Here is a 23,445-nt window from a genome sequence, read left to right on the forward strand (position 1 = left end):
ACAGAGAACTAATTTCCTTGCTTAGCATATGAAGTTGCTGTAAATCAATAAGGAAAAAATTAATAATCTGACACAAAAATGGGAATGGATGGGAATAGACAATCTGCAATAAAAGAAATAAGGATAATTTTTAAACATATAAAATGGTGCCCAACCCCAATGGAAGTAAGAAAAACAATCATTTATACGTTATTGAAAGAATATAAAAATGTAAATTGGGGGGGAAGGCAATTTGGAATTTATCTGCGTTCATATATGTGTACAGAGACCAGTGAACAGGATATTTGTATATTTGTTTTATCTGTATTTATGTCAACAAAAAATTGAATACAACATGAATATCCATCGATATTCACTAGTTAAGTGAATTATGGTACATCCATATAATGAATATTACTCTGTCATTTAAAAATGAAGCAATTCTATGATCACTGATTAGGAGTGATTTATAATATCAGGTGTGTAATTAATTAGGAATAAGTAAGGTTAGAACTTCGTGTTGCCTGCTACTATTTTTACAAATAGCTTTACAGTTTTAGCCAATTATAAAATATAACATAGAGCCCTTAAATTTTTTAATGAACAATACTGAAAATTATGAAAGAGAAATTGAAAGTTATCTACATTCCCATCACCCATGTTAGAATTTGATGTGCAGCCTTCCAGGTTTTATTTTAACATTGGCATTTAAGTTAGCAATGCTTTTTATTTTATTTTATTTTATTTATTTATTTTAGCAATGCTTTTTAAAAGATGGTATCATACCATATATGTTACATTTGAAATTTTCAGTCTTAATATATTGTGGACTTTTTTCCATGTCAGTAAATACCAATTTTTCACCAACATTTTTAATGCATGCTTGGTATTCCATTATATGAATTCATAGTTTATTTGACTAGATTCTTTTGTCGAACATTTAGATTATGTTAGCTTTTCATGCTTACGGTGCTGTGGTGAACATTGTTGTCTGAATGAGTGTATACCAAGTAGAATGAGTGGTATTGAGTTCTTACACTACTTAGCTTCAGCCAGGTACGCTGTGTTGTTTGAGCCAGTGTTTTTACCCTCATATAAATATTCTCATCAGTGTTGGGATAATTCACGAATGCTTTCTTAAATTAGCTCTTAGTTTCAAGACCTTGACATTAGCATAGTTGATTGCTGGTTTCTCAACCAGTGAGACTTAAAATTATCCCCAGCACGGCTGCTTTCTTCTGGGACTTTGAGAAGTTGCCTGTCTTCTCTAAACCTTGGTTTCCTGATCTTTAAAAACTGAAAATAACATACCTCTTACACAGTTGTGGTGAAATTTAAGTATAATAACATAGAGATGGCATATAACTTGCTGCCTGTCTCTGTTAGCAATTTGGGGCATATGAATTAATTCATAATACTGAGTTGCATTGTGATCCTTTTTGCTGAATTGAGACTGAAAACAGAAATAACTAAGATCTAAAACTGTAAAGGCTTGCTTGTGGGTCATAGTAAGGTTCACCATTTAGTTGATTATTTAAATATGGGCTGTATTCGTAGAGCTGAACTTTCAGTCTGGATGACAAAAACTGAGACTCTTCACAGCAAATTGGCACGTACGGTCACCTTGGCCACAGTGCACGGTTCTCTGATAATTTACAGAATTTCAAAACCTTGATTCCGTGCCTTTTTACACTTGGAAGATGCTAAGATGCTGGGAGAGGTGCAGGAGATGGGGAAGATGGACCAAGTTTGTGCCACTGGGTTAGATTTCCAAAGCCTGGCTGCCGAGGCCCCTCGTGTCTTGGTAGAGCAGTTACCTGCAGCTGGGAGGAGTTGCCAGCACCAAACAGGTGCTTCTTTCAGACACAAATGTGTGATTGCTGCCAGTCTTAGCAGTATGAAAGGCTTTAAAAAAATACATAAATGCTACTCATTGTTTGCCAACATTTCACATTGTATGATTTCTGTTTGCTTTTTTTTTTGTTTTTGTTTTGTTTTGTTTTTGCGGTATGCAGGCCTCTCACTGTGTGGCCTCTCCTGTTGCGGAGCACAGGCTCCGGATGCACAGGCTCAGCGGCCATGGCTCACGGGCCCAGCCGCTCCGCGGCATGTGGGATCTTCCCAGACCGGGGCACGAACCCGTGTCCCCTGCATCGGCAGGCGGACTCTCAACCACTGCGCCACCGGGGAAGCCCTGTTTGCTTTTTTTTTAAGCTGTCTGGGAGACAGTTACATAACTGTAAATAATTTATTGATACTATTTTAACTCGTCTTTTAAAAATATCAGCAACTATCCATTTGAAACACTATAAAAGTAGGGCCAAAATTAATATGTCCTGTTCATATCTAAAATATGCATAAATTTGCAGTTTTTAAAGCTGGTAAGTAGTTCTTGATGTTAATTGTGGATTATGACATTCACATCAAACTGTTAATTTAATATTGGACTCTTCTAAAACAAATATTCAGAGCTAATTATGGTACACATTGAGAAGTTTCCTTATGAGTTCCAGTAATATGAATAATTTTTTTTTAAAAAAAGAGCTGGCTTGGCACTTCTCTGATGGTCCAGTGGTTGGGAGTCTGTCTTCCATTGTGGGGGACACAGGTTTGATCCCTGGTTGGGGAACTGGGGTCCCACATGCCGCAGGGCAGCTAGGCCCACACACTGCAACTACTGAGCCCGTGCGCTGCAACAAAAAAAGATACCACATGCCACAACAAAGATCCCACATGTCACAACTAAGACCCAATGTAGCCAAAGAAATAAATAAAGAGCTGGCTTTGATAAACAGTGTAACGGGTTTTTAATTCTTGAATTATTGTGACATTTCCCTTGTAAATTTTCATCTGCCATATATTCCCCTTTGTTTATTTTAAGAGACAGTTCAGAACAAGATCAGAAATAGGCTTTTAAAACTACTTTTAATAGATAATTTTGTATTATGCTTTTAGGGGAGTATTTCACAGATTGAAAAGGAGTACCAAGTTTTACAAGAGCAGCTTAAGGAAGCATGTGAAAATTATGAGCAGAGAAATATCAAGGGCTCAGAAGAAACCAAGGATTTGGAAGAAAAGTTGAAAAGGCACCTAGAAGAAAACAAGGTAATCCTATCTGAAACCCTCTTTAATAGCATGCGGTATCATTAGGAGAATTGTGCTCGTGTAGCCTCAGTTAGCTGAGCTACTGCATTGTTGGCTAAACAAAAGGAATCTTCCTCGTTGCCTATTTCAGATTTCTTTATGACATATTAAAGTAACTATTTTTTTTTGCAGTGTTTTAGAAGCTCTACAAGTTGCAGTCTAAGAAAAGGGCTGTGAATCTGAATTTTCATATATCATAATTCAGTTTGTTTGCTTAACTAAAACTATTTTCTGAGGGAACCCTCTTGTTCTGCTGGTGGGAATGTAAATTGATACAGCCACTATGGAGAACAGTATGGAGGTGCCTTAAAAAACTAAAAATAGAACTGCCATATGACCCAGCAATCCCACTATTGGGCATATACCCTGAGAAAACCATAATTCAAAAAGAATCATGTACCACAATGTTCATTGCAGCTCTGTTTACAATAGGCAGGACATGGAAGCAACCTAAGTGTCCATCGACAGATGAATGGACAAAGAAGAAGTGTCACATATATACAATGGAATATTACTCAGCCATAAAAAGAAATGAAATTATTTGTAGTGAGGTGGATGGACAGTCTGTCATACAGAGTGAAGTAAGTCAGAAAGAGAAAAACAAATACCGTATGCTAACACATATATATGGAATAAAAAAATGGTTCTGAAGAACGTAGGGGCAGGACAGGAATAAAGACACAGACATAGAGAATGGACTTGAGGACATGGGGAGGGGGAAGGGTAAGCTGGGATGAAGTAAGAGCGTGGCATGGACTTATGTATACACTACCAAATGTAAAATAGATAGCTAGTGGGAAGCAGCCGCATAGCACAGGGAGATCAGCTCGGTGCTTTGTGGCCACCTAGAGGGGTGAGATAGGGAGGTTGGGACGGAGACTTGAGGGAGGAGGTATGGGTATATATATGTATAGCTGATTCACTTTGTTATAAAGCAGAAACTAACATACCATTGTAAAGCAATTATACTCCAATAAAGATGTTAAAATAAATAAATAAATACAAAAAAAAACCCAAAAGTATTTTCTGGAGACTAAGCTCCAAGTTAAATTATTATTATTATTCTTGTTTAATTTTTTTTATCATTGTGTTCTGAATTCATGGCATTTTTTTTTTTTTTGGCTTTGTTGGGTCTTCGTTGCTGCACTTGGGCTTCCTCTAGTTGCAGCGAGTGGAGGCTACTCTTCGTTGAGGTGCGCAGGCTTCTCATTGTGGTGGCTTCTCTTGCAGCGGAGAATGGGCTCTAGGCATGCAGGCTTCAGTAGCTATGGCTTGCAGTCTCTAGAGCGCAGGCTCAGTAGTCGTGGCGTACAGGCTTAGTTGCTCTGCAGCATGTGGGATCTTCCCAGACCAGGGATCGAACCTGCGCCCCCAGCATTGGGAGGCGGATTCTTAACCATTGCCACCAGGCAAGTCCCTAAATTCTTGTTTATAGTGAGAGAAGTTGTGTAGCAATAGTGGTTCAGAGTGTGAGGCCTGGAGTCAGACTGACTGGATTCAGATCCAGGCTTAGTTCTATACTAGTTCTGATCTTGGTCAAGTTATTTAGCATCTCTGTGCTTTAGTTTCTTATCTGGAAAATTTGGGTAACAATAGCTCCCATTTGCCCGGTTAGATGAATACTTGTGAAGTACAGTTATCCCTCAGTATCTGCAGGGGATTGGGTCCAGGACCCATTCAGAAATACCCAACTCCACAGATTCTCAAGTCCCTTGTATGCAGTGCTGGCAATATGGTTAGCCCTCTGTATCCGAGAGTTCCACATCTGAGGATACAGAAGGCCACCTGTACTTAACGTTGCCTGGTGCATAGTAAGAGCTCTCTAAGTGTTGCCTGCCACTATTATTACTACTACTGTCATCATCATCTTCATCTTACTACTCAGGAAATATAAAAATAAGACACGGAGCATTGGCATACTAGAACTGTAAAGTCACCCAGAGTATCTTGGTTGAGTCTACTGATCTTAAGTTAAGATTGACCTTCAGTTGCATGTGACTGGTTCTTGGAGTAATACTGATTCATGGCAAGGCCCAATTGCATTAGTGGGAAAATGGAATTATAGACGTGAGGAAATCATGGTACATTTGTTTTTGAAACTAAGGTCTTTTTTTAAAAATTGATAGCTGATTTACAATATTAGTTTCAGGTGTACAACATGGTGACTTGATACTTTTATTAAATTATACGCCATTTAAAGTTATTACAAAATAATGCCTGTATTTCCCTGTGCTGTACAATATATGCTTGCTGCTTATTTATTTTATACATAGTAGTTTCTGTCTCTTAACCCCCTACCCCTATCATGCCCTTCCGCCCTTCCCTCCCCCCACTGGTAGCCACTAATTTGTTCTCTCTGTGAGTCTGGTTTGTTATATTCATTCGTTTGTTTTATACTTTAGATTCTACAAATAAGCAATAAAATAGAGACTTGTCTTTCTCTGTCTGACCTATTTCACTTAGCAGAATACCCTCTAGGTCCATCCATGTTCTTCCAAATGACAGAACTTCATTCTTTTTTATGGCTGAGTAGTAATCCATTGTGTATATATACCACATCTCTTTATCCATTCATCTGTTGATGGACACTTAGGTTGCTTCCATATCTTAGCTATTGTAAATAGTGCTGCTGTGAATATTGGGGTGCATATATCTTTTTGAATTAGTGTTCTTATGTTCTTTGGATATATACCCAGGAGTGGAATTGCTGGATCATGTGGTAGCTCTATTTTTAGTTTTCTGAAGAACCTCCATTCTGTTTTCCATAGTGGCTGCACCAGTTTACATTCCCACCAACAGTGTACAAGGGTTCCCTTTTCTCCACATCCTTGCCAGCATTTATTGTGCTCTTTTAAAATTTTTTTTTGGCTGCATTGGGTCTTGGTGGCTGCAAGTGGGCTTTCTCTAGTTGTGCCAAGCAGGGGCTGCTCTTCGTTGCGGTGCGTGGGCTTCTCATTGAGGTGGCTTCTCTTGTTGCAGAGCACAGGCTCTAGGCGTGCGGGCTTCAGTAGTTGCAGCGCACAGGCTCTAGGTTGCGCGGGCCTCAGTAGTTGTGGTGCGCAGGCTTAGTTGCTCCACGGCATGTGAGATCTTCCCGGACCAGGGATCAAACCTGAATCCTGTGTCCCCTGAACTGGCAGGCAGATTCTTAACCACTATGCCACCAGGGAAGTCCTATTGTGTTCTTTTTGATGACAGCCATTCTGACAGGTGTGAGGTGATATCTCATTGTAGTTTTGATTTGTATTTCTCTCATGATGAGTGATGTTGAGCATCTTTTCATGTACCTGTTGGCCATCTTAATGTTTTCTTTGGAAAAATATCTTTTCAGGTCTTCTGCCCATTTTATACTCAGCTTGTAAAAACTGAGGTCTTTTGTATAGAGGTAACAAAGGGCTGTTAGTCCGTTTAAGAAAGGAAGAATTTGTTCCAGATGTCTGAGTCAATAGCTGACGTCACATATTAAGTAGAGGAAAATGAGCTGTGGGACCTTAATCAATAAACTCATTTATTGAGATTTAAGTATGCCCAGAAGAAAAGGGTTGGTATGTAAAGGTTACTGTTATAACATTCCTTAGGACATGTTTTTACTTGGGATGAGACTGGGGAGATTTGATGAATGAGAAGAATTGGAAGGAAGCAGCCTTTCTGCTCAGTTGCCCAGATGAATGAAGTCTTCTTGATTGCAAAGAGGGAAAAATGAGCAAAAGTAAAGCCCTGCACAGTGGCTCACAGAACACTAATTTGGATAAGCTACTTGGGGGGCTTAACAAAATAAAACATTTTTGTAAACTTTGTGTTGCCTCAGGAAAATTCAGTTTTCAGTTTTAATAAATCCGTGCGGGAATGCCTGTGTTCACCCGATGAAGTGCTGAGGGCAGGTTTGCAGACTCAGCCACTTAATTTTAGGTGGGCGTCTGGTGAGTGAGGTTTCTTTCTTTCTGGCAGAGGCTTGTCCAGCTTTATAAACTGCTGGTCTGACTGGGTCCTGTATTTGTGCAGCTCATCAAGGCTTCTTTGTGCACTTGACCAAGAAATGTACAGTAAATGAGCGCGCAGGGAGGAGGGCTGTGAGAGCAGCATCTTTGGCTGGTAGGCTTGGGCTTCTGACCTGCTTTTTAACTTGGCTAAGGCTCTGGGTCGGGTTCCATGTGGTTGTACTTAAGAGTAGTCAGTCCATTTTTTAAAAAGAGCCATTATTTAGTCCCTCAAATTACAGGCCAGTTAGGTTATTAGACTTTCCATGTAAAATGTATACATGTTTCCTAGCAGGATAAATTGCTTGTCTGAGATCCTTAGGTTGTCTGCACAAGAGCAGATGAGGTTTAGTTGTGGCCACTTCTTTATTAATCATGACTATACTCAGAATTCACTTGTGGAAAATCTTTTATAAACGTAAAAAGAAATTTCCACTTTTGTTGATCTTTCCCTTGGCCTTTGACTCTCTTAGATCACTGAGGTTATGAGCTAATACTTAAAGTTTCTTGATCCCACATTTGGATATAGTAAATACAACAGCCCTTCCCCCTTATAGAGAAGAGAGAGGCAAGCAGTAGCAAATCACGTTTAAGAACTCAGGCAAGCAGAGCAACTAAGCCCGTGTGCCACAACTACTGAGCCTGTGCTCTAGAGCCCACGAGCCACAACTACTGAGCCTGCGCTCTAGAGCCCACGAGCCACAGCTCCTGAGCCCACGTGCCACAACTACTGAAGCCTGCGTGCCTAGAGCCTGTGCTCTGCAACAAGAGAAGCCCCGCAACGAGAAGCCCCGCAACAAGAAGCCCGCACACGGCAGCTAAGAGTAGCCCCTGCTCGCTGCAATTAGAGAAAGTCCATGCACACCAACGAAGACCCAACGCAGCCAAAAATAAAAAAACAAAAAACAAAAAACAACTTGGGCAATAAGAGTCAGACTGCCTGGCTAGTGACCCCAGCACCACCACTCAATAGCTTTGTGACCTAAAATAATTTACTCAATCTCTTCGACCCTCAGTTTCCTCATTAATAATGTAATCTCTACTTCATAGTTTTGTGAGGACTCACAGAGATGGTTGGAAAGGGGTGGGGAATGGCCAGAGATAAGTATAGAAGGAGGGAGAATTGTCCCACCCAGAATGCTGTCATGCCCTCTTTGAGAAAAATCACTTACTTACAAAGTACTTGAAAAGCGCTGAGCGTTTACAAAGCATCAGTAAGAATCTGGGCCAGCTATTGCATATAGCTGATGGAGTTTGATTATCATGAGCTAGGGATGGGCCTATTCTCTATTCCGTGCCAGAGGAAAATAGCAATTCTAAAGCCAGAGTCTCCTATTGTTTTTAATGTACATCTCACCTGCAACCAGCAGGTTATAACTGGTTGCCATATTGCTCAAGGGCATATGTTCTTTCTTGTTTTATTAAGGTAAAATTCACCTTTAACCACTATAAAGTATACAGTTCAGTGGTTTTCAGTATATTCATCATGTTGTGTAGTCATTACCACCATCCAATCCAGAACCGTTTTCAACACTCCAAGAAGAAGCCCTGTACCCATTAAGCAGTCACTCCCCATCTCTCCTAGGTCATATGTTCTTAAGGTGCTTTAATGGGATTTGCTTATAGCTAAGATGGGGATTTAGTTGACATTGACTCTTAAAACACAGTCAAAATAATTTTGGCCCAGAATAATTTATGGAGTAGAATTTGGAACTTTGTCCTGTTTCAACAGAATCTTGGGCCCCTGCCTGCCAGAACTTCCTCAACTCACGTCTTCATAGAGGTGGGGTTCTCCTGTTCAGTTATTGCCCTTGCCAAGTTCAGCCTTTTTAAATTTTTTTTTAAGATTTTTTTTTATGTGGGCCATTTTTAAAGTCTTTATTGAATTTGTTACAATATCGCTTCTGTTTTATGTTTTTTTTGGTTTTTTGGCCACGAGGCATGTGGGATCTTAGCTCCCCAACCAGGGATCAAACCTGCAACCCCTGCATTGGAAGGTGAAGTCTTAACCACTGGGCCACCAGGGAGGGCCCCAGCCTTTTTTTTTTTTTTTTTAACATTTATTTATTTAGTTATTTGTTTATTTGGTTGTGCTGGGTCTTAGTTGTGGCAGGCGGGCTCCTTAGTTGCACCAGCATTTTTTTTAATCTAACATTTATGGAGCTCATGTTATGTGCCATACTGAGTTGTAAATATTTTACATGTATTATTTTATTTAATCTCAAAACAATCCTAGTGTACTAGTGTTGCAGTATAGTATATAATATTCTCTCCATTTTACTGATAAGGAAAAAGGGGGCCGGACTTGCTAATGCATCTTGCTCCGAGTCACACCAGTACTAAGCAGAACAGGTGGTCAGTGTCGGGCTCCAAATACCTTGCTTTTGTCCTCCCTTAAGAGAATGTCAGTTCCACAACCAGTTGAAAAGCATTTCTCAGCATTTCATGAGCAGCCTGTCAGTTAATCGACGCCATAATAATGCCAAGTAACAACCACCCACAAAAACCTCAGTGATGTATAACAATGAATATTAAATGTGTGAGTCTGTGGGTTAGCTGATCCCGATTGGGCTTGGCTAGACTGTTTCACCTTTGGGTCAGCTAGGGCTGTGCTGTTCTTGGCTGTGCTAGAATGGCCTCAGCGGGGACAACAGGGGCAACTAGATCTGCTCCATGTGTCTTTCATCTTCCAGTAAGTACAAGGGCAAGTGAGGACAGTCACTGCTAATATCACATCAGGCAAAGCAAGTCACATAGCCAGCCCAGATGCCAGGGGTGGGGAAGAGACTGCCTCTTTAGTGAAGGGAACGCCAGGGTCCCATGAGAAAGGGTGTAGATATGGGGAGGGGTGAAGGATGGGGCTGTGAATGCCATCCCTCTGCCACAGTAGGTTAGCACCAGTAATTCACTAATGCTCAGTAATTACCAAGAGCTTAAGAGACCTTCTGTGATTGGTACCTAACTCCATCTTCTGCCTTCTTCCTTACGTAATGGATAGTGCTTGCCATGTGATTTGCTCACTTCTGGACCTTTTCCCAGCACTGTTCCTTCTGCTTCAAGTGGCCTTCTTCCTCCCCAGGCCTGGCTCACTCCTCCTCACTGTTTGGGTCCAACTCGGGCATCATGTTGTTGAGGGAGCAGTCACTGACGACAGCTCAGGCTTGGTTAAATGCCCTTACTAATGCAGTGGTGATGATGAGTGCCTCACACTATATTATACAGTAATTATCATTCTGTTAATATCATTATTGAGATAGAACTCACATACCGTAAAATTCACCCATTTAAAGTATATAGTCAGTGTTTTTACTATACGCACGCTGTTGTAGCCATCACCACAATCTTAAGTTTAGAACATTTTTATCGCCCCAAAACGAAACCTCATAACCACTACCAGTCACTCCCTGTTCTCCTCCCTCCCTCCCGCAGCTGTAGGCAAGCACTAATTTACTCTGTGGATTTGCCTGTTCTGGGCATTTTATATAAATGGAGTCATATTATATGTGGTCTTTTGTGAGTGCCTTCTTTCACCTAGCTTAATGTTTTCAGGGTCCATCCATGTACATTCATCCGAGTAACATGTATCAGCACTTCATTCCTTTTTACTGCTGAATAATATTCCTTTGTATGCTGTATCACATTTTATTTACCCATTCATCAGTTGATGGACATTTGGATTCTTTCCAGTTTTTGGCTGTTATGAATAATATTGCTATGAACATCTGAGTACAAGTTTTTCTGTGGACATATGTTTTCATTTCTTTTGGGTATATACCTAGGAGTGGAATTGCTGGGTCGTGTGCTAACTCTATATTTAAGAATTCGAGAAAGTTCCATACTGTTCCAAAACAGCTGCACCATCTTACATTCCCACCAGCAGTGTATGAGGGATCCAATCTCTCCATGGTCTCACTAATGCTTATTATCATCTGTCTTTTTGATTTTAGCTGTTCTGATGGGTGTAAAGTGGTTTCTCATTGTGGTTTTGATTTGCATTTCCCTGAAAGGTTAATGATGTTGAGCATTTTATATGTGCTTAATGTCCATTTTTATATCTTTGGAAAATTTGGAGAAATGTCTGTTTTAATCCTTTGCCCGTTTATTAATTTCATTATTTGTTTTTAAATTATTGAATTAAGGGTTTTCATATATATGTATTCTAGGTACAAGTTGCTTATCAAATATATGATTTAGAAATATTTTCTCCCATCTTCCATATTTGCAACTTTATTTCTTCTATCTCCTGTTCCGTGGGTTGTCTTTTCACTTTCTTGATGGTATCATTTGCAGCACACAAGTTTTAAATTTCAGTGTAGTCCGCTTTCTCTATTTTTTCTTTTGTTGCTTATGCTTTTGATGTCATAGCTGAGAAACCACTGTCAAATCCAAGATCACCAAGCACCAAGATTTACTCCTGTATTCTAGAGTTTTATAGTTTTAGCTCTCTCCACTTAGGCCTATGATCCATTTTGAGTTAATTTTTGTGTATGGTGTAGTAATTATCTTTTATGCATATTTCCCCCACCAAACTGTGATCTCCCTGAAAGTGAGGCCTGTTTCTTAGCCATCTTTGGATCTCAGTGTACAGACTAGGAGCTCCGCCGATGTTATCAAACAGTTGTACTTGGGCCCCTGAAGAACTGGGTTTAGTGAACTGTGTCTTCATATTCTGTCAGCCTACATGAAAGGCCGTCAGGCCTGGATGTTGTGTGAAGATTGTTGCTTTATTTACTGCTAGTATGTAGTTGAGGATATTACCCATTCTTTCATTTGACAAATACTTATTGGATGCTTCTTAAGTGCCAGGCTCTGTGCTGATCTTCCAGGACTTTTATGTAGCATCCTCTTTTTGAGGCCCTGAGAAGTAATTTCTCTCTACTTTTACTATCTGTGTTTCTTTGTGCATTGGGCTTGTTTTTATTTGACTTCGACTGCCAGAAAGTTTTAATACTGTTTCTGAAGAATGGTTAGGACCTCATGCCATTTGTTTTTATATTACTCTGGCTCTGTTTTTATATTATCATTCTTATCTTTTTATTCTGTTTTCTTTACTTAGCATTCTTTTTTATTTTGTATTTTTTAAATTATATATATTACTGAAGGCACTTCAAATATTTATTTTAAAACATAGTTGAGGTTTAAAAAAAGAGGTATAAAAACCAAATCTTCTCTAATTGAGAAAAAGACTTTCAGAGGTGTTTATAATTATGTCAGTGAACTGTGTAAATACAGGATGCAGTTGTATACAGCCTGTTGTTTCTCCTATTCTAATGTTTCAAAGAAAGGCATTCAGATTATTCTTTTTCATGTAGTCAGAGACAAGCTCGTGATAGCTGCCCTAGGCTAGCTATGTCATTAAAGGGTGGTGAGTACAAATGGTAGATGAACATGTAGCATTTTTCATGGCTGAGCTGTAGGGGGGTGTGTGTGTGTGTTTATAATACTTTGTGCCTTTTGATACCTGAACTGCTTGAGGTACTTGTTGCTAAGTAGGTTCTTATGTCCCAGTATAACCTTGAGGTTGTACATCATCTCCCAGCCAAAGGGCTGCATCCTAGGTGAAATCATTGGCTTAGAATAGAGGCAAGAAACAAGTCTGGCTTGGCCATCAGCAGCAAGGCGTGCATATGGACATTGGTCATGGTAGTAGAATACGGGATCTTGTAAGCCTAGTAGGCATGGTGGTCACCTCTGTCACAGTAATGACTCAACACATTCAGGATCAGCAAGATTGCAGCAAGGAAAATGAGTTGAACTGTCCCCGTGATGGACGGAATGTCACTAAGCTGTTGAACCTCTGCTGCCTTAGAACAGTTGGCCTGCTCATCTCAAGGCCATTGAGGTCAACCCTACTCCTGCAGCGGGGCTTTGAAGTCATTAAGGACCTGGACTGGTTAGCAAACCTGCTTCCCAGGAACATCCGAAACCTTGGTGTCAAAAGCTGATGAGGGAGAAATGTCCTTGTAAGTTGATGCCTCTTTTGACTAGACAGCCGTATTTCACAGGGAGTCTGTGTAACTTGGCTTCAGGGTACACTGTCTTTTCTGAAGGAGGAGGCTCCAAGTTTCTGTAGCTGAACCCATGTCTCAGTGACCTGGTCACATTCTAAGCCTAAGCAGGAAGTTCAGGCTACAGGGAACCTGGTCAGAGGTGGAAAATGAAAGGCTCCCTAAGCAGAAATGAAATTGGGACTTCATTAAGCAGTCGTCGTTACTAGTAGAATTTCAAACTGGAGAAGAGTAAAGTTGAAACGTGCTTCTTTTAGTCTCTTGTAAATATTGCTCCATTCTAACATAGTAATTGTTAGAAATATTAGTCTAGAGTGTGTTCATTTATAAGTGGCTGGCATCTTACAAGCATATGCACTGCCTGTATATCTGCTGGCACTGAAGAGATGACACCTCGAAAAATGACATAAAACTTTTAGAGAATTTGTAGGTTCAGAAGAAGTTTCAAAAGGCAACACCTGTGTAAGAAAGCTGACCAAGCAGGCTGTCTCAACTGGTGTTGTACCTAGCCGTCCAGAGCATCAAGATAACAGCTTTTCATTTCTCTTTGTCATATTGCCTGAAATTCTGGCAGGTGTTGCAAACCAAAGGCCTTTGTGACCAGGCAGAGATAACACATTTATATTTTGAAAAGCAAACGAAAAGTACTGGGCTTGCCAAATAAAACATGTGTGCAGACTCCCTGTAGCTTAGAGGATCATTTAGGCTGAAGAGTGAAGCGTGGATACTTCCAGGCCGGTTGAAGTGGTTCGTCTGAGCACGGTGCTGCAGTCAGGTGCCCTCGGGGTGAGGGATGGCAAGGGAAGGGGAGGAAGGATGTTCTGGAAGGACGCCTGGGAGTTGGCAGGCCCTCGGCTGGGGGTGGGCTTAAGTCAGGGGTCCAGAGCAACTTGAGGGTGTTGAGGGAGGAAGGGCCCCCAGAGGGCGGAACCCACTGCCAAAAGGAAGACGGGAGGCTGCTGAAGACAGACGAGAGTCTTTTTCAAAACCGTCTCAGAGGGGAGTCTTAGCTTTCCTCCTCATCTTTCCAGCACCGCATGTCTCTGCTCCTAGAACCCCGGTTGAGACTATTTCTTCTGCAGTCAAATAGACTCTTCATGGTCTGGAAACTTGCCTTCTTTAACACTGTAGACCTCGTTTTATTCAGCTAACCACTGAAACTGTGAGCTTCTTGGAAGAGAAGTGTTGGCTATTTAACTGAAGTTTCTTTTTTTTTTTTTTTGCGGTACGTGGGCCTCTCACTGTTGTGGCCTCTCCCGTTGCGGAGCACAGGCTCCGAACACACAGGCTCAGCAGCCATGGCTCACGGGCCCAGCCGCTCTGCGGCATGTGGGATCTTCCCGGACCGGGGCGCGAACCCGTGTCCCCTGCATCGGCAGGCGGACTCTCAACCACTGCGCCACCAGGAAAGCCCAACTGAAGTTTCTAACATGGCTTTTTATGGGGAAATGCATTCCAAGTTACAACTAATTAATTGATGAATGGACTTTTGGATGGTAGTATATTAATGGGGTTGGAGTTTGCCATATTGGGAAAGGTTCTTTGGGGAGCAGAACACACCTGACTTGATGGTGTGCTGACCCACTCTAGAATAGCCTGTTAGAAGATGTGTAAATCAGCAGAACTTGGAAATACGTTATTCCTTCCTGTGTGGCTATGTTGGAAGACTGAATTCAGAATTTTATTCCTCTGATTTGTAGTCTTTGTCAAACACTTATAAATTTCTACTCTGTCCCATCAAAATGATTGCAGGGTCAAAATTACTAAGTCCTTATATATATTTTATTGTTTACTCATAAATTTATTTAAATGTACATATCTAGGTTAATTTCCCTCTTTCCTGTACATCATCCATATTCTCCTTTTTTGTTAATGGAATTTTGTTTAGTTATTCATCCAAGGTAGAAACTTATCTTTAACTCTGTCACCTTCTGCTCTACCATATATCCAGTCGGACACGTGGTCTTATCCATTCTAGTCTTGTAAAGTTTCCTTTATTTTTTTTTATCATCCCTACGGCTACCACTGTCATCCTCATTGTCTCTCACCTGGGCTTTTGCAGTGAGATTTTTTTTTTAATTTAATTTAATTTTTATTTTTTGGCTGCGTTGGGTCTTTGTTGCTGTGCGCAGGCTTTCTCTAGTTGTGGCAAATGGGGGGCTACTCTTCGTTGCGACGTGCGGGCTTCTCATCGCGGTGGCTTCTCTTGTTGCGGAGCATGGGCTCTACGCACGTGGGCTTCAGCAGTTGTGGCACGCGGGCTTAGTTGCTCCGGGGCATCTCAGAAAGTGAGGGCAATTTTTTTTTCAGTTTTATGTGTATACACATGCATACATATATATGTATATACATATGCTGTAGATCATTATTAAAATGTATTTGCTATTGTGGGTCACAATAAGAAAGTGTCAGAGAAAGTCAAGAGAATGTGAAAGTCACTGTTCTCTTCCTTCATGCACCCTCTTAACCCTGGTCTACCTCTTTGTCTTTCAGTTATTTTTCTAAAATAGGAATCTCATCATCTCACAACCCTGCTTAAGAGCCTTCACTGGCTTCCCGTTTTCAGCAGGATAAAGTCCACACTCCCTAGCATGGCTTACAAGGCCCTTGATCATTTTAACCCAAGGTGCCTCAGATGCCATTTTCCGTGCCCTGACTTCTGAACACCCACCTCGTCCTCCAGCCATGTAGCACCTCTTGCTTTTTTGCACAGACAGGCCTTACTCTTTTAACCTTCTGCTTCACCAGTTGCCACTACTTGGAATCCATTCTCCATGTGACAGACCCATTTTTTAAGACAGAGATCAGATATCACTGATTTTGAGAAGCCCTTCCCAAGTACCAGGTAGTCTGTCTTGTCTCTCTCCATCCTTGTTTAAGGGCTGAGGCTGTGTATTGTGCTACTTTATGTCCAGCCTCGGCCAGGGTAGCACATACAGCCAGCTCCTGAGTGTGTGTTCTGTGGAACTGGAGTCATTGGTTAAGCTAGCACACCACCACAATTGTAGTCTTTCAGGCTCTTTTTTTTTTTAAGTATATCTTCCCATTTATTTAGGTACTTTCTAAAATGTTTTTAGATCTCAAAAACAGAATTAGATTGGTTTCTCGAAGATTTGGAAAAGGAAATTAAAAAATGGGAACAGGAGAAAAAAGAAATCCAAGAGAGACTAAAGGCACTGAAGAAGAAGATGAAAAAGGTTTTAAATGCCAGTGAAATGTAAGTAACACTTGAAAGTCAATGATTTTTACTTATTTATTTATTATTGGGGTATATTTTGGGTTATTTTTCGTTTTTGATATTCAATTTCAAGCTATATCAAGTAAAGTGAAAATTTTAGGTATTTTCATTTCATTTTAAAGAACATCTGTTGGGGAATTATTGCACCTAAAACTTTTTATAAACCTACCATGTTTGCAGATAAATTACATAAAGGTAAGACTGCAGATCAACAAAGAACCAACTTCCAGTCTGAGTACCACCTCTTACTGTGAACATTACCTTTAACCCCTCTTCCTTATTGTAAAATGAGGGGGCTTGTCTAGATCTAAGGTTCTTTCCAGCACTAAGATTCTGTGATGATCATTTTATTTATTACTTCCATCCTGAATCTTTAAATTATTAAAATTTGGTTCTGTAATATGAAGGATTTGGTAATACATTCCAGGCAGTTGTCAGATGGACCAGGTTTGTTTCAAGATTCTCTGTGATCCATTCCTAACCCCTTTTTCCCTAAACAGTGATATGTCATATGATTCCTCAGCTTAATTGTTATCTATTGTTGAACAAAACACCAGAAACTCAGTGGCTTAAATTAATTTTTATTTGATCCTGCTCTTGCAGTCTGGGCTGTTTGGCTGGACCATTCTTCTGCTGGTCTTGTCAGTGGTTCCTCTTGTGGCTGGGCTCAGCTGGGATGCTGGGGTGACTTGGCCTCTTTCTTCCTATGCAGTTTCAGGCCTTCTCTCTCTCCATGTGGCTTCTTCTATTTGATATCTCCATGTGGTCTCCATCATGGTAGCCAGACCGCTTATGTGGTGGCTAAGAGCTTCCAAGAGTGCAGAAGTGGAAGCTGCCCACCCTTCTGAAGGTTCAGACCCAGAACTGTCAGAGCATCACTGCTTTTTTTTTTTGTGGTACGTGGGTCTCTCACTGTTGTGGCCTCTCCCATTGCGGAGCACAGACTCCAGACGTGCAGGCTCAGTGGCCATGGCTTACGGGCCTAGCCGCTCCACAGCATGTGGGATCTTCCCGGACCGGGGCACGAACCTGTGTCTCCTGCATCGGCAGGTGGACTCTCAACCACTGCGCCACCAGGGAAGCCCAGAGCATCACTTCTGCCACATTTTGTTGTCCTGAGCAAGTTGCAGGTGCAGTGGCAGAAGCCAGAGACAATTATGAAAGAAGGCAGAAATTCCATGAAAAGCCACCTAGTATTGAGAACTTAGAGGAACTATTTTGTAAAAGAAGTGAAATGGCATTTAACCTGGTTCTCAGTGGAAATGTGGGTTTTTTAGTAAGTAGAGATGACTAAACAGGTGTATAGGTGAGCGTGAAAGAAGAAGCAGAACCCACCTGCTACAGAACATTGCTTAAGTATCAAAGATTTACAAAGTTTGTTTTGAAGAATTGTCCCACTGTGTGCATGCGAGTGTGTGTTCAGTTGGACTTGAGGTTCTGTTTTTTTTTGTTTTTTTTTTTTTTTGGTGGTACGCGGGCCTCTCACTGCTGTGGCCTCTCCTGTTGCGGAGCACAGGCTCCGGACGCGCAGGCTCAGTGGCCATGGCTCACGGGCCCAGCCGCTCCGCAGTATGTGGGGTCTTCGCGGACCGGGGCACGAACCCGTGTCCCCTGCATCGGCAGGCGGACTCTCAACCACTGCGCCACCAGGGAAGCCCCGAGGTTCTGTTTTAAAGAATAGAAGGCTGTTTTCATTTTGAGAGAGAACCACTGTTAAACTGATGATGATCCGACGCCTTACTCCTCTGTCTCATGTTGAAGCCCCTGGAGGTGCTCCTGACAGAGGACTGAGACAGGAGATCTTTGCTGCAGACATACGACTTAGAGTGAAGAAAAAAGGTGATCTGCCCTGCAGGTGCAGAAGGAAATTTTCCCGAAAGGAAAATGGTCCAAATTCTTTGCCTATTTAGAAGATATTAGAAATGAAACAAAAATAAATGTAAAGAATTCAAGAAATGTTTGCATGGATATAGGAATTTACTGTGTGAGATCGTGTTTTTAAAAACCTTTGAAAATTAATTAAAATTTGATGATTATACTTACTTGTAGGTATACCCAGGAAAACGCTGGAAAGGAAAAGGAACGTGAATTACTTCTGGACCAGTCCTTTGAAATCAGGCAAATTAAGCTTAAATTTATTTTAACATCTTATTATACTTTTAATACCAGAGGCACAGTCTGCCCTTACTGAGGCATCCAAATATATTTTTACTTGTCTGTTTCTTTTAAATGATTATGTTTCTCTTTTTAAAAATTTCTCTATTTTATTATTTAGATTAATATTTAAATAAATTTATTCTTTAAATATTTTTATGTTATGATGTTTCTCCTTTTGTTTCACATTGTCGGTGTAAAAAATGTCCTGAATTTATCATTGTTGATTACTCTTCTTTTCCCTTGAATTAACCTGAAACTAAACATGTGTTTGAAAAACTTTTGTGTTACTTGAAATAAGAGTCTCAACTATATTATGGTAGTTTCTTACTCTACAATTAAAGATTTATTAAAGAATTTTTGTTATGAACCTATAAAAAGTTTCCTTTTAACCTTTATAAATAGAAATGTTTGTACCTACTGGTAACCAGTGTATTCAGTAGTAAGCAGTTGTATTCTGCTTTTCTTATTTAATATTGTTTCATACACATATTTCCATTTACGTCATAGTCCATGCCGGGTTTTTGTTTGTTTGTTTTTTTTAAGCTGTTATAATGCCATGAACAGCTTTGTGCATATCGCTTTTTTCCTTTGGGTTATTACCTTGTAATATGGGTCAAAATAGAATTTCTAACTCAGTAGCCAGATTAGACTTAACCTCATAAAAATGGTGAACCAGTTTCTCAGCAGTCCCACCAATACTCACTTTTAATTTCACATCTTCCTTCGATCATTTGTAAAGTGCAAAGAGCACATGTGAGTCTTGCATTATATAGTCAAATATTAGGCAAGAAGTTTCTCTAGAAGATGTGTAAGTCTTTTTGTGGCATGACTTAAAAGTTAACCTGGCTTCAGCCTTTGTGATCTCACTGATTAAGTCTTTTTCAATAATTTTTTTCTTTAATATTTGCAGTAATACATTTATGAATGAGAAAATGAAAATAGAAGAGTGTATAAAGAAAGAGAAAGAGCATTATGAAGAGAGTCTTCAAAGGGCTGTGGATGCAGAGGTGAGCCCAGGACACTTGGTGACTGACAGATATGGCAGGATATCATTTGTTTACTTTGTGTTTAATTACACATGAGGCACGACAGCATTGCTGGGAAGTGTGGAGGCTGAGGGATATCCTTTCACCCATAATCCTACCTCCCTGGAACAACCACTCTCTCCTCGCCTGTAGCTTTAAAATTTTTTACCTTTGTGCTTATTTATTACATAGCTGTACTCATAGTGTACACCACATTTTATAACCTGCTTATTTAACATAATTCAATCATTTTCCATGCTCTACACTGTTAATGCCTTCATCATATTTAGTCAAGTGATGCACCATGAAGTGGCCAACCATAAAATCTATTTGCCAGTGCTAGAAAAGGAACTTGAAAATAATCCATTTATTAAGAATATACTCTCCTCCCCACAGAAGAATATATACCAATGTCAGTATACTATTTGAGAAACTACTGAGACAATAATAATAATAATGACTTCTGGCTGTATTTTATTTAGTTCCTGAAATATGGTTGTCTTTGTTTTTCTGATTGAGAAGTAAATGTTATTTATTTGTGTATGTGTCTATGATTATTCTAGGAAAGTAAGGAAAAGCTTAGCTTATGCAGTCTGTAAACATGAGTCTTCCAGTGAAATATCAGCTATGCAGCTGCTTTTATAAAGAAAGGAAGGAAAAATAGTCCAAGTACTTCTACTTTACCGATACTATGCCTGCATCTCTGTTCCCAAGTCATTCAGTTCCCATTTATCACCATTTGGCAAGCAGGTTTGCCTGGTGGGCCCTGTCAAGGTTACTGACACCTGGATTAAAACAAGGCAGGTCTACATTTCCTGCAGTGACTTTTACAAAAATGGCCACTTGGCTTGTGCGGGGAGCCACAGCAGAGAGTCTAAAATTTTAAAAACATGCCCTAGAACCTTTTAATGCCCTTGCTGATAACAACTTCTCTGAGGCTTTTATTTTATTTTAATGCAGCTATTCTGTATTTATTTATTTATTTATTATTGAAGTATAGTTGATTTACCATGTTGTGTTAATTTCTGCTGTACAACAAAGTGATTCAGTTATACGTGTGTGTGTGTGTGTGTGTGTGTATATACACACACACACACATTCTTTTGTATATTCTTTTCCATTATGGTTTATCACAGGATATTGAATATAGTTCCTGTGCTATACAGTAAGACCTTGTTGTTTATCCATTCTATATATAGTAGTTTGCATCTGCTAACCCCAAACTCCCACCACACACACACCCCCACTTCCCTCTCCCTTGGCAACCACAAGTCTGTTTCCGAGGCCTTTAAATTCGGTAGGGTTCAGCCTTAGGGTTCTGCAGGGTCCTGGCCCTCTGCTCACCATGAACAGGACCATAGATTATGCACACCAGGTATTTACATGTAGGTAACCTAGCTCTGTGCTTGTATATGGCTTAAGCAGTAAGCCATGTGGAAAGTTTCATATCTGAGAAAAGTATAATTTTAGGTATATAATTTTACTGTCATCTTGTTATTCTGTTTTCAAATCCAAAAGTTTTAATTCATGTTCACCTTAGAGAAATTATAACATAATTAAGTTCTGGTGATTCTGATCATATGTCATTTAAGGAGAAACCTGAAAGTGGTTTAGAATGTTTGTTTTACCAACCTTAAAATAGTTTTAGTTTTAAAATACTTACATTCTTTAATCTAATGGTAGGTATCTGTGCTCGAAAACTGGAAGGAGACGGAAGTATATAAGTTACAGAACATGGAGTCACAAGCCGAAGGATTTCTTAAGAACCTGAAGCTAATGAGCAGGTATTGTGATGTCGCAGGTGTCTTTCCAGAAGTGTCATTGGGTAAAAAAAGGTTAGGGCTGATTTAAGAAAAAAATTACATTAGGACTACTTTATTTTTAATAGTTAATATAGTTAATACATATTCAATTATAGAAAAATCAAAACATGTAAACAAAAAGGATAAAAATTATCCTAATTCTTAATTGAGCTATAACTAGTTAATATTTTGCAGCAAATCCATTAAGTATTTGAAAAAAAAATTATATATAGTTTTCACTAAGTAGTATACAGGAATCCTCCTTTCATATCAATAATTATGCTTCTCCAACCTAATTTTATTTATTTATTTTTATTTTTTTAATTTTTTTTGTGGTACGCGGGCCTCTCACTGTTGTGGCCTCTCCCGTTGCGGAGCACAGGCTCCGGACGCGCAGGCTCAGCGGCCATGGCTCATGGGCCCAGCCGCGCCACGGCGTGTGGGATCTTCCCGGACCGGGGCACGAACCCATGTCCCCTGCATCGGCAGGCGGACTCTAAACCACTGCGCCACCAGGGAAGCCCCCTCCAACCTAATTTTAAAAGGTTAAATAGTAATCCAGTGTACAAACATGTCATGATTTATTAAACACCACTATAGTGGGAGAGTTGGGTTGTTTGCACATTTTGTTAATAAAAGCTGCACTGTAGCAAGTATCCTTATAGCTAAATTATTAGTCATTTCCATGCAATAAATAAATTTCTGGAATGAAGATCACATTTTTAAGGCTTTTTAAACAATTGCCTTCCATAAGAATAGTCACTTAACAGTCTTAATGGGAGAGTATGGGCATGTCACTTCAAAAGATATTTATATCTGGTCATTTTTTTTCAACCCTCTGTAATCTTTACCTGCTTTTCTTTCTTTTGCTTTGCTTTTGGAATAAGGTTTACCTGGGAATCCTAGAGGGTGTCCTTCAGTCTAGCATTTAGCACTTTTCAGTATAGTTTTTTGCACATGGGATTACTTTTCATCTGGTCCTTTTATCATATTCCACACACAGGTTTTTGTTTTTGTTTTTTTAAACATCTTTATTGGAGTATAATTGTTTTACAGTGTTGTGTTAGTTTCTGCTGTATAACAGAGTGAACCAGCTATACAAATACATATATCCCCATATCCCCTCCCTCTTGCATCTCCCTCCCACCCTCCCTTTTCCACCCCTCTAGGTGGTCACAAAGCACCAAGCTGATCTCCCTGTGCTATGCAGCTGCTTCCCCTTAGCTATCTGTTTTACATTTGGTAGTATATATATGTCCATGCCACTCTCTCACTTCGTCCCAGCTTACCCTCCCCCTTCCCATGCCCTCAAGTCCATTCTCTACGTCTGCATCTTTATTCCTGTCCTGCCCCTAGGTTCAATAGAACCATTTTTTTTAGATTCCATATATATGTGTTAGCATACGGTATTTGTCTTTCTTTTTCTGACTTACTTCACTCTGTATGACAGGCTCTAGGTCCATCCACCTCACTACAAATAACTCAGTTTTGTTTCTTTTTGTGGCTAATATTCCATTGTATATACGTGCCACATCTTCTTTATCCATTCATCTGTCGATGGACACTTAGGTTGCTTCCATGTCCTGGCTATTGTAAATAGTGCTGCGATGAACATTGTGGTACATGTCTCTTTTTGAATTATGGTTTTCTCAGGGTATATGCCAGAAATGGGATTGCTGGGTCATATGGTAGTTCTATTTTTAGATTTTTAAGGCACATCCATACTGTTCTCCATAGTGGCTGTATCAATTTACATTCCCACCAACAGTGCAAGAGGGTTCCCTTTTCTCCACACCTTCTCCAGCATTTATTGTTTGTAGATTTTTTGATGATGGCCATTCTGACCAGTGTGAGGTGATACCTAACTAAAGTTTTGTTTTGCATTCCTCTAATGATTAATGATGTTGAGCATCCTTTCATGTGTTTGTTGGCACTTTGTATATCTTCTTTGGAGAAATGTCTATGTAGGTCTTCTGCCCATTTTTGGATTGGGTTTGGTTTTTGTTTTTTTTTTTTTTTTTTTTTTTTTTTTTTTTTTTTTATGCGTTACGCGGGCCTCTCACTGTTGTGGCCTCTCCCGTTGCGGAGGACAGGCTCCGGACGCGCAGGCTCAGC

At 40.0% G+C, this 23,445-nt stretch overlaps 1 protein-coding gene across 12 annotated transcripts in view; it reads left to right on the top strand.

The window, feature by feature from the left end:
• The window catches only part of TTC3 (tetratricopeptide repeat domain 3), a 140,628-nt gene that overhangs the window by 102,646 nt on the left and 14,537 nt on the right, over window positions 1-23,445 (top strand). For all 12 annotated transcript variants that reach the window (XM_032629851.1, XM_032629854.1, XM_032629860.1 and 9 more), the window contains 5 exons: window positions 2,935-3,084; window positions 16,186-16,325; window positions 18,396-18,464; window positions 19,414-19,510; window positions 21,212-21,312. In XM_032629851.1, coding sequence (XP_032485742.1) covers window positions 2,935-3,084; window positions 16,186-16,325; window positions 18,396-18,464; window positions 19,414-19,510; window positions 21,212-21,312 — 557 coding nt within the window. The remainder of the gene's footprint in view (window positions 1-2,934; window positions 3,085-16,185; window positions 16,326-18,395; window positions 18,465-19,413; window positions 19,511-21,211; window positions 21,313-23,445) is intronic.

Source organism: Phocoena sinus, chromosome 4 (assembly GCF_008692025.1).
Source record: "Phocoena sinus isolate mPhoSin1 chromosome 4, mPhoSin1.pri, whole genome shotgun sequence".
Taxonomy (NCBI): Eukaryota; Metazoa; Chordata; class Mammalia; order Artiodactyla; family Phocoenidae; genus Phocoena; species Phocoena sinus.